The sequence below is a fragment of the Passer domesticus genome, chromosome 5 (genome assembly GCF_036417665.1).
Source record: "Passer domesticus isolate bPasDom1 chromosome 5, bPasDom1.hap1, whole genome shotgun sequence".
Classification (NCBI taxonomy): Eukaryota; Metazoa; Chordata; class Aves; order Passeriformes; family Passeridae; genus Passer; species Passer domesticus.
In genome coordinates, this window is record NC_087478.1 from 37,796,100 (window position 1) to 37,808,347 (window position 12,248).

General features: G+C 35.2%; 1 protein-coding gene across 1 annotated transcript in view; it reads left to right on the forward strand.

Moving 5' to 3' along the window:
• Nucleotides 1-12,248, forward strand: part of PTPRQ (protein tyrosine phosphatase receptor type Q) — a 127,349-nt gene that overhangs the window by 18,212 nt on the left and 96,889 nt on the right. The window contains exons 16-22 of the mRNA XM_064419609.1: nt 861-1,023; nt 2,431-2,691; nt 4,448-4,608; nt 5,537-5,648; nt 6,340-6,566; nt 8,722-8,791; nt 10,794-10,993. Of these exons, the coding sequence (XP_064275679.1) occupies nt 861-1,023; nt 2,431-2,691; nt 4,448-4,608; nt 5,537-5,648; nt 6,340-6,566; nt 8,722-8,791; nt 10,794-10,993 (1,194 nt within the window). The remainder of the gene's footprint in view (nt 1-860; nt 1,024-2,430; nt 2,692-4,447; nt 4,609-5,536; nt 5,649-6,339; nt 6,567-8,721; nt 8,792-10,793; nt 10,994-12,248) is intronic.

Sequence of the window (12,248 nt, forward strand, 5' to 3'; positions counted from 1 at the left end):
GGACAGGATTCACTATGCAGGCAGCTGCAGCCCTACTTGGTCTCAGTATTAAGAGCAATACCTGAGAAATGTGTGGTGTTTCTTGGAGATGCTTGTCCAGTGCCCTCTTCTGCAGGGCAGGCAGAGTCTGCATCGTGTCTCTCACTAGTGCAGATAGGAACCAGTCTGCAGGGACACTCTTCTATGTCCACAGAAAGAACAGGTGCAGGAATTTTTTGTTACCTTAGAATTGTCTGGGAGATTAGAAGAAATCTAGGAGTTAAGCCTAGCTTCTAGCAGTTAAGTCCCCAGATTTCAATGTCTTGACATCTCCAGCCTTTTTATTCTCTGCAGTGTCTCTTAACAGATGAATTTTCAATGTACAGCAGTGAACAGACTAATCCCTTGGGAGTCTTTTCAGAATCTCAGCTCTTAACAGTGCATGGGTGTGTTTTTTGGTTGAATGGTTTTGGGTGTTGTTTGGGATTGTTTCTTTTGTTTTGCTCTTTTGTTTTGTTTTGTTTTGTTTTGAGGTTTTGGTTTTTTTTGCCAGAAAGGTACAGAGTTACTAATTGTACAGTTAATCATTAGAGCTGTGTGACTGAACAGTCAGAGTACACTTTATTGTCCTTCCTCCAAGAACAAAAACCCGTAAGACTTCACTTTGCTTCCTCCATCTACTTTTAAAGTCATTGCTTTCACTACAGGGCTATTAAGGAATGCTGGAGTTTCACATTGATGGAACATAATATAAAGCTTTTTTTGGATTTAAAATGTGAAAAATATTCTAAATGTTCTTATACTAACAGGTAGTTGCAATCTCTGATCATTACTTTTATGAACTTAAATAGTCTAATATAAAGAATTCTTTGCTTTGATAGCTTTCATATTGTCTGATGAATAATGAAAAGCTGCTTACCAGGACTATTTATGACAGCAGAGCTGTAGTGAAAAATCTGACCCCTGGGACAGAATACATTTTTCAGTTAAGGACAGTTAAAGGCTTGGATTCCTCTGTGGCTGTGGAGAAAAAAGTCTTCACAAGTAAGGAAATACCTTATAAACTGTCCTTTTGAAAACTAGTAAATGTTCAGAGATATTTAAATCATTGTTTGTAAATAACTCAAAAAGGTCACAGAGCTCAAAATGAAACTTCAACTTTCAGAGGAAAGTTATGCTTCTTGTGAGAGTTGCTTAAATAGGAGCCTTGTAGATAACTCACTGGATTGAGGTTGAGGCATGGCTGAGAAGAGCTCTTTGAAAAAAGCTTCCAGCTCTAACAAAGTAAGATTTTGCCAGTCTAGATCTTCGTATACTTTCATAATTACCTTGCCTTTTGTTTACAATTGTTTCTGTGTCCCCTAAGTTCTTGCAAGCCCATGGTCTCAGATTGCAGTATTGCTCCTGTGCAAGGATGCAGAGTGTCTAAGACAGTAAGAGGAATTGTGCATCAGAGAGCTTAACAAGGTCCAGAAACCAGAATCTTGCACACATTTTCTGTCTCTGAGCAAACATGTATTTTCCAATGCTCCAGTGATAGAACATAAAAAAGTGGTACATTAATTTGTGGCAAAAATTTAAAGAAGAAGATTTATGTTGAATTTTGGACTGCCAAAACAGATAAAGAGCAGCTAGTTGTAATCAGAAAATTAATCAGCTCCCAGGTTTATAAACATGCATGTCACAGACCTCCTCTCTTCTTTGATGGATATTCTGTGGCTTGTTTGGGCTATAACTCCTTAACTCAGTTAATAATCAAGGAGGCTCTGCACTTAGTTATTCAAAGATAAGTGAATCTCTGACAAAAAACCAGAACAAGTCCACTGCAGATTATTGTGAATTAAATGTGCAGCAGAATATTCATTATCATGTTCCTGAAGATGAGTTTTTTACTCAGGCAAATATTGTCAAGAGAATTGTGGATGGGTCCTGAGTATGCCTAGATTACAGAAAGTATAATTTTGATGGTAAACCTTTAGGATTTTTTTCATGCTGAGTAATAGGCATATGTTAATTAGTATTTTTCATAAAGCTTCAAGCAAGATAAACTAATTATGTGTATGTGACATATAATATATTAGAAAACTTTAGAGTGACCAAAATCTCTACTTTTGCTTACAAAGGGTTCCATTCTCATCCTGTTGTGCCAGTGAGCAATATTACTGTTCTTAGAGAAGACCTCATAAAATTGAAATTTTTCCTCCATAAATTTCATAATGCACACAGGAGATACATGCCCAGGTTTTATTTACCCTGTGCAACATAGTGGCACAGTTTTCTGCATATCCATACACGGAGTTCTAAATTTTTATACATATTTAATGATGTTTTGAAGTCTCAAAACATTCATTTAGGTAAAAAACCATTTGTTTTTAAAAGCTGTTATTTTCTTATGTTTTAAGTACTAAGAAATAATATTTTCTTTATTAATCTCAATAATTTTTACCATAGAACCTGCTGGGATATGCGGTCTGATATTAAAAATGGTAAATACTTCCTCTGCAACTGTAATGTGGAATCCAACCAAGACTAACTTCACTTCTTATAAAGCATCTTTATCCAACAACACCTTCATTAAAAAGTTCAGAATTCCAGGAACAGTGACTGACTTCAGTGTTACAGACCTGATGGCTGGGAGCATTTACAATTTCACGCTGAAAAGACTAAAAGGAAATATTGAAGGAGTTTCTGCTTTCCTTGAATTTATAACAGGTCTGTATGGTTTCCTGCTTCCTCTGCCAGTGAATGGTAGCTGTCTTTATCAGTGTATGCTTATCAGTGTGCATCTCACTCAAAATTTCAAGAGATCTTAGGTGCAATAGTTTGCTGTTGTTGTGGGCATTACTTACTAGGCATATTACTTATACCCTTTTCAACCTGCATATAGTGATACCTGTCAGAAACATAATGTCTTTAGCTGTGCTGCCTTTTTTTGACCATTTTTAGTATTTCAGATCTTATCCTGCAGAGATACACACAAGCTGAATTTTACCTTACAAATATTTCAGTAGGTTTTTTTCTTACAGTGAGTGAAGTTAAACAGGTATAGAAATGTTTGTAGAATTAAGGCTTTAAATAGTAAACTACACTCAGAAATTTATTGTGGGTCTGTACAAAAGGACCTCTACAACTATAAAATCCAGCTTTAATGGAAGTAGAGAAACATGCAAATAATAGGAGTGATGAGAGCAGTAGGACTCAAAACTTATTAGAGTATACTAAAAGAAAGAACCTATACTCTCAATTAAACTTGCACAACTCCACATACATTATTAATATTTTTTATTCTGTTAGTGTTAAAATAAAACCATGAGTTAAAAAAACATACATATAAGACAAATACAGATGGAATGTAAAATCTAAAGTTAGTGTTTGGATATATCAATATTTCAGATTATTTGATGCCAGAACTGGAGTTATCTGTTTGAAAAAATTATGCAACTTTGCATAGTCTGTGTAAAGGGTTCATCAAAGATATAGAATCTTAGCAGATTTACAGCAAATAAGAAAGGAATGGAAATCTTTCAGAATTGAAGCCATACATTATTCAGGCTGCACAGTATGATACTTGTGTATAAACTTCCAGAAGGTTTGGGCTGAATTCAGAAGAACCGTGTCAGAATGGTCAGAAAGGCAGACAGAGGACTGAGTGCAAGGGTGATTCTGAAATGAGGCAAAGCACATCATTGACTGGGCTTGTTCAGAGAGATGAGCATGGGGAAAGCTGATAGCTGTACGTGAATTCCAAAGTAGAAAGAAAACAGATGAACATGGCCAGAGATTGTAGGGGTGAACAAATTATACAGTCTTATATGTAGATAACATTTTAGTGACCTCTTGAAAGATTTAAAATCTTCATTTTTCATTCATTATTCATTATTAGGCTTAGAGTGAATAATGTGCTAAATTTAAATACACTAATGTAAAGTTGCATTTAAAAGCAGAAGAAAATGGGATGTTGTGACGCAAGCAGGTGGATGTTTGACTCTAAGAAAAGGAGTAGACTACCCAGATTTTGGGATCTTAACTGCCTAGAGTTCATGGAATTACTGGGATTCCAAATACATGAAATGTATAAAAGTTAGCAACCCTGTGGCAAACAGCAGGACAAACACTAGCTATAACTTGAATTTCAACTATAGCATTAGTTATGTCAGCAGTGCTAACTTTAAGGCTGAGGACAGCAGAAACCCCAGGACTGTGCAGAGATTTTGTTGTTAAGTGAGCACTGTGCAGAGACACTTGAGCTTGCTCTCTGTGAACGGGCATCCCAGCACAGTTGGGAGGCCATCAACCAAATCCCAGAGGTTGTGTAGCAACTGTAGGATCACATGCTGCCATATCCAGACTAATCCTTTGCATAGCAAGTAAACTCTTCTTGGATGCTATTCTATTCAGTTGTAACTACTAATATATTTTAAATGGAGTTACTTAAGAGAATGTCTTTTATTCCACAATTCTCTTTCAGAACCTGCAAAGCCAGAAGGTCTTAAATTCTTCAATGTTTCGTCATATTATTTTTCACTGTATTGGAGACTACCGTATGGACTTGTAGACAGATTTCATGTGGCTCTTGTTCCTGATCATGCTTCTGTTGTTATCCTAGATCTTGGAGTTAGGGAGTATCAAGTAAGTGCTTTTATTACAGGACTTGCAGGGCTGGCTTTTCCTTAAGGGCTGTGCTGATGAGCAATTCAAGCTTTCCTCCTTAGCTGTTTAATGCATATATGAATGTGAAAGTATTAATGAAAAATTGGTGGGATGGGAGCAAATTTCACATCCACAGTTTGCTGCCTAACAACAGGTAGTGAAATTACTGGTTTTTTAAAGTCTACTAGAAGGACTCAGACCGTCATCCAAGGATTCATGAATAGTTTAACAAGAGAAGGGCAGAGCTATTGAGTAGTACAGACTCATTAATTGTGTACTTGCCAGGAAGATCTGTGCTTAAATCATTAATGCAGGCAACATTTCACTGCTAAGCCATCAAAAAGATATAGGAGCACTTTTTGATCCTGCTGTCTGGAACATATAATATTAACAGAAATAATGGTTGTTCTGGATGTTTTGCTGTTGTTTTTCATTGGAACTGCAAAGACACAGGTATTTTATATAATTTCTTGCTAAAAAAGTTAATAATTATGTTTACTGAAAAGGACAGGTTAGTTTAAGGGTCAAAAACTTGGTTTTCACGTTGCCTTGTTCATTCTTTCAAAAAGGAATTTTATAATGCTTCATATTTACTTTGATAATGATAATACAGAAAAAACTTCTGTAGATACTTTGATAGGAGACTCTGGGATAAAATTAATAGTTAATTTTTTGTTCTTCAGTATTGAATATTGCACACACCTTATGAAGGGTGATTGATGGCAAAATACTATAGGTAACAGATGTAGAAAACTATTTTTAATTGCTCAAAATTGTCTGTGGTTTTTTGTGCTTTGTTTTGTAGGGGTATTTTCTGTTTGTTTGTTTTGGGGTTTTTTTGAGGGTAGAGGGGTTCATTTTTGTGATTCTTTATAAAAGGCTTAAATTAGATAATGTTCTGTTTCAGGCTGATTTTTCCAATACTATTCCTGGAACAACATACAATGTTACAGTTTCTTCAGTTTCTTCTTCAGTCTACAGTTCACCTGCAAGTAGAACTGTGACAACAAATGTGACAAGTGAGTTAAAAATGACTGATAAAATTTTGTTCATTTTTTAAACTATGCTTTCTTATGTTTATTATGTGCGCAGTAATGTCCAAGAAATTATAATCAATTTTGAACAGTCTTTAAAATTTTTCATTTTCTTTTACTATTTAAAAATTCACTGAATCAGAAGTGTTCTATGAGAGCTTAAGAGTTTACAAGCTTTTGAAAAATTTGCTATTGTGTCATGTAATAATATTCAGACTCTGATTTATACCTATAGTGGTACATAAAGAAATGTTCAGAGCTATTTCTAACAAAATGTAGCCAAAGTAGATGTGCTTTTTGAGAAAGTAAAATTTAATTGAGTGCTAGAATATGTCAGATGTCAAATTGACATTAAACTCTATTTTTTAACAAAGTTCTAGACCAATACATTTTTTACATTCTTACAGAAGAATGTTTCTGGTGTTCCAAAATTAACATAATAATTTCTAACAGGACTTTAGCAAGAAAAAAAGATTTTTATTCAGAAGTGCATCAGTTTTCAGTAGTTTTATGAGGTTATGCTGGCAGATAATTTAATTTCTCTGTAGAATCTGTGAATGTGTCCCACTCTCATGAATCTTAATTAAAAATTGGTTTACATGGGTGTGTGCTTGTGCGTGAGTATATGTGTGTGTGTGTGTGCATATATATAATTTTTTTAATTTTTTTTTTTTAGATCCTGGGCCACCTGTGTTCCTTGCAGGTGAAAGAGTGGGTTCTGCTGGGATTCTGCTGTCATGGAACACACCACTCTATCCAAATGGGAGAATTCTATCCTATGTTGTTAAATATAAAGAAGTCTGCCCGTGGATGCAAACAGCTTATACGCAGGTCACAACAAAGCCAGACAGTTTGGAAGTTCTTCTCACCAGTCTTAACCCTGGAACAACTTATGAAATTATGGTAAAAGCTTTACAGACACCTTTTAGTATTTTGAATTCTGATTTTTTTTTGTAAATTATGAGTTTATAGTAGATTCCTGTAGAGTTTTCAGAGGGATCATGCTATTTACTGTTGCCATATAACAAAATACATTAGCCAGATTTTTGTTTAGTTGAGTTTGAGTAGTGTTTTTAAAATCTACTTAAAAACGTCTCAGTCAAACCTGCACTGAAATGTACCTTCTTCTGCTGACATTCAAATTAACATATGGCAATATGTGGTAAAACATAAAAAGCAAAGGGTAGAATTTTTGGAGACATCGAAATCCTTCTTTATCTTAATTGAGATTTAATCTTTAAAACTACTGATGTGCTTTGCATGTTACATGTAGATGACCAAATCAGCTCAGCCAGATCCAAAAAAACATATCTTCCATATAGAGAACTTGTTTGCACTGAGATTAGGCACTCCTGATCCATCCCCGAACTGTTCAACGATAGATGACTTCAGCCGGGCAGATATTAATTGCTTCTCTCTTGGCAGTATTTGCCAAGCAATTCTTTGCCTGCTTTACCCTTTCATAAGAGCCTTGAAGAGGCTCCTCTTTTCAATACCAAGAATTAAATGAAACTATGTGTTGATTTGCTTCATTCCATTCTGTTGCCTTGAAGAGCACATATGAGGTAGGAGTTTCCATGTCTGTCTTAATACTAGTTTTGTTTCTGACCTCTTTCTACAATACCTACCTTGAGATAAGGTAATAAAGGCAATGTTTAGGTGAGGACATAGCTTAAGATTTATACGCTGTAATTTAAATACTGTCAAACTTTCAACCCCCCGAAGATCTCCAGTCAATTTCCTCAGCCATTGCAATATAACCATAGAGTTTATCAATGCCTATGGATGTTTCAAGTCATTGTCCCTGTGAAGCATAAGTAGCTAGGGTTGGCTGTAGTCATGAGGTGTGCATGTGTTTGTGTGGCTTAAGAAGGAGACAGTCAGTGACACGGGTTCTTGTCATCCTAGATTAAGTCTTTGATGCTGCCTTATATTCCTTCACTGTGCTTGTCTGTTGTAGCTTTGTCCTTTTGTTTAACCTTTACAGTGTTTGAAAAGTGCACTGTTTAGTGCCAAGAAGTGATTAAAACAAGTTTCCTTTTCTGGCCTAAGGCTTTCTGTTTTCTTTTGCCCTTTGCTACTCCCTGTGTGCTGTCTGTCACTTCTACAGTGATCACACTCAGTTTTTGCACACCTACTGCTTCTCATCCTGCTTTGCCCACAGTCTGCACTGTCAGCTCCCTAAACCCCAGGCCCACAACCTTGTTGCTTTACATTGTCAGCTATAACCTTGCTGGAGAGCTTTTCACTTTGCTTCTTCTTTCCCACACCTCTCACCATCACTGTTGGAATTTTACTCATGTTTACCTTTTGTTGTCCTTTTTAATTATTTTCAAAAAAATAAGTTAGACTTCCTTCCTCTTTCTTTGTAAGTACTGGATGCCACGACTCATCACTGAGTTGAATTGTCACCAAACCCTATACTGCAGAGCAAATGGCATTGTTGTTTTTTTTCATCTCCATAAGTTTTACCAAAGTTTTGATATATTGCTCTTCTGTGGGAAGACTCGTCCATGATTGTGAGCATTGAAGCATTTCCATCATAAATTGCATCTACTCTCTCCTTGACCTATTGGCTTTTTGCAAGGAGACATGCTTTCCTTGGGGCTCTGCTTTGTGGAAGGTTGACCTGCTCTTGCTAGCCTACAGGAGAGAGAGAAATAAAAGACAGTTTATTCTCCTTTTTGCCCTTTTAAGTTATAGTAAGTAAAATAGGAATGCAGAATCTGGTTTAAGTGTATTGTAGTAAGAAAAATGAGTGTTACTGATGTTATTCTTGCTGTTGATTTTTGCATAAAATAGGGATCCTCTTTTCATGTGTGGATATTTACATGTGGTTTTCTCAATTTCTTACACTGTTACATACTTTTTCCCTTTTATTTTTTTTTGCATCTAAACATTGAGTATAAATTATAGAACACAACTGTAAAGGACATGTTCATCTGTGTATTTATAGTTTAAAAGCTGTATCTCTATGTACCCTCAGGATTTTCATATTCCCTGAAACTGTATATACTGTAGATTTTCTAATGTGGATCCTTTCTTTTTTTCCCTGTAGGTTGCTGCTGAGAACAGTGCTGGTATTGGAGTGTTTAGTGATCCTTTCCTTTTCCAGACTGCAGAAAGTGGTAAATTTAATAAAGCTGTTGATTATTTTGATTAAATTTGTTCAAATAAATTTCCATCATAAATTTCATACTTGAACAAATTCCAATGCACTTAGAACAAAATCCTCATTCTTATTCTGTCACTCAGTGACAAAAGTTCACTTTGTTCTATTTGCTAACAATGGCATTTAGGGTGTGCCCATAGGGGTGTTGTACACAAAGTCTGTTTTTCTTGGAGTCTCCCTATGCCACTTTCTAGGTAGGCAGCTTCCAGAAAGCAAGGTCATAGCGGAGCAGAGCTACCTATCCAGTGGATCCCTCTGCTGTTTCCTGCAACAGTTCTAGGAGACAGACTTTGTTGTGGGATCATCTCTGCCATTGTCTGCTAAATCAATCTGTATTTTTTTAGTGATGGGTTCTAAGAAATTCAGGACAGAATGTGTTTTATTAAATTTTTATTAATTGATTCTGAAGGTTAAAAAAATCTGAAATGAAAATTTGATTTGGTGGTTTTGAAGATTAAAACATATAGCCTGAGTTTGCACAATTTTTACTAATTTTGTGTTTGTGATCTCACTCGTGCTCCAGGAGCAGTTGTGCCTTGGCTGACGAGCTCACACCAGTGCATTTGTGAACCAGTCCCAATGGAATACAGAGCTTGTGCTGCCAAGGCAGTGACTGCCCATCTGTGTTTAGGCTTCTTTCTCTTTCTGTGCAGACTGCAGAGTGAGATATCATAATTAATGCCAGAAATCATCACTCTGGACAAATAATGCAATTACTTACGAACCCAATATAGGGAGGAGTAGTAAACTTGCCACATGGATCTATGTGAGATCATTATTCTTCACTATTTGTGCATTAGTGCTGGTAAAAGACTTTATTTCTGTGAGTTTTATTATTTGCTCATGTTTGACAGAGGACAGCACTGGCATTTCTCCATATGAAAACATAAGCTTTTTACTTTGGAAACATTTCTGTCTAAATTTTTATTAAACATAAAATACCTTACTATAAATGTAATTGGAAGGTTTCTTCAAATTATAGTGAGTTATGTGTAATTGGTATAACATACTTTTACATTCTCAACTGGTTTTTTTGTTCTAATTCTTGCTTTGATGGCTAAGGAAAGCCAAACATCTTACTCAGCATAAAGATGGGAAATTTAAAGTGAGAAAGTTAGCCAGAAGATAAAATTATTTAAATATAAAGGTTGTGTTTTGGGAGGAGGGGAAAAGAGTTGAAAGATGTGGGAGAGATTTAGCAGGACTGAAAGCACTAAATATGAGGCTTGGAGGAGCTCTCTCAATTCACCTGTGGAAGGTCTGTAATTGTGGAATGCCTTTTTTAAAAAAGAGTGTGAAAAGCCTTTTCTCCTTAGTACTAAGACAGCTATTGCAGAACCTGCTGCTGACTCTGCCATGTGTAAGCAGCACTAAGGCAGGGCCACAGGGCTCTAATTCCCAGGAGAGTTCGGCATGCAAAATAGCATGTAAAATCTGATTTCAATGCTGCATCTCAGTCCTTTGTGCTGTGATAAATACTGATGCTCTGACAAAAGGCCACAGAAACTGTCATGGATACAAAGAGCAGCATTTATGCAGTAATAGTGAATATTGCAATTTAATTGAGTTACTAAAAGCTATGTGCAGCAGAAAAGATGACACAGGTAAAATGAAATAAAACACAGCGTTATCAAGTGCTCTTAACCAGAAAAAAAAAAAAAGGGCAAATTTCTTCTGCTTCTGGAACAATAGATTGCTTTCTTCTAAGAATATTTCTAAGTTGACCAATCCAATTACTTCATATATTATGAGATTAAAATAATTATATTTCTCACTTAAACCAGATTGAAAAATGGCTGGTTGTATATCAACTATATTACATGTGTTTATGAATGTTTTTATGTGTTTGCTTCAGAATTTGGAAACTAGAAATGGCATTAAAAAAAAGAAGAATTTGCTGGTTTTCAGTGCTGAGAAGAAAAGTTTATCTCACTGCTTTTGTTTGTTTTGTTTTCAAGCTCCAGGTAAAGTAGTGAATCTCACAGTTGAAGCCTTAAATTCTTCAGCTGTAAATCTGATCTGGTTTCTCCCTCGGCAACCAAATGGAAAGATAACTAGTTTCAAGATTAGTGTGAAACATGCAAGAAGTGGAATTGTAGTGAAAGATGTCTTGGTTAAAGTAGAGGACCTTCTGTCTGGGAGGTTACCAGAATGTAATGTAAGTGCTATAAACCTTTTAAATCAGAAATATAGTCAACCCCAGAATACAGTTTTACTTTTAAAATTTGAGACATAAAAATGTGGAGATTTGCTTTTCAGAAAGATTTCAAAACCTTACAGACTTCGTCCCAAGATAGGATAAAATGGATGAAGAAAAGCCTTTCTGTTCAAAGTAGTTTGAATGGAATTATTTTGATTGAAAATCAAAGTAAAAATGTTATAAAAGGTTATGTTTGGCAACCTTTTAACAGAAAATCATGAAATAGAAAAATTTCTGGTTTTTTCAGCTTTCAATTTTTCATCTTTTTATTTTACACACTACTCAATTAGAAAAAACCAACAACTTACATGGATTTTTTGGTCCGTGAAGACATATAGTATTGTTAATATCTTATTTTCTATATAGTCTGGTATTTTTGATATAGTATGATACAGTATGTTTTTTTTATTTTAGAAGTATGCTTTATTCTGTGTGGCACATTTCAATAATTTTTAAATACTTCTCATATCAAAATAAAACCTGAACATGATTAGCAGAGTAATTTTCAAAAATATGGTTGCAGTCTGAATTGTTCTTATGATTGAATGTAAGCATTGTATCATTTTGGAATTTCTTTAAGAAAATTCTCTCTTCTAGAATTTTTTTTTCTTTTTTACTTTGGGCACAATTTTGCAATTACTAAAATGTCAAAATGTCAGTGAAAGATGCTTCAAAAGAAAAAAAAACTTTTTTTCTTTGACTATTTTTTTCCTGATTTCTTACACTTAGTGCTTTAATGAAAAGTACAGTTTTAAATTACATAAATTATAATAAATTTGGTTTCAGGTTTGATTTGAAAGATCGTTTTAGGCATTGCAAAGTTGTCTGACACCAGGCTGGTTTAATTCAGCACTGAGAAGGCAGGCTGCCACCCGTGGAACCATAAGCATTGGGCACCACAATGCCTAGCAATTTTTCAGAGTTGTCTCCTGACACGACGGATTAAGAAACTCCTGTCTGGTTTTATCCATGATATGTAGAAATATGTATGTTATCCATGTGTATGCACTACACACATACAACATATATGTGATGCAAAAGGATCTTGACAGGGAATGTTTTTTCAAGAGACAGACTGAATGCTGAAAATTAAAACTAGGAATAATTAAATGAATCCTAGAGAGATGCTTCTGTTCAGTCAGATTTGAGATCTTCTTGAATAAGGCAGGAAATTATAACACTGTCACTAACAGGATGCATTAGCACAGTCTGC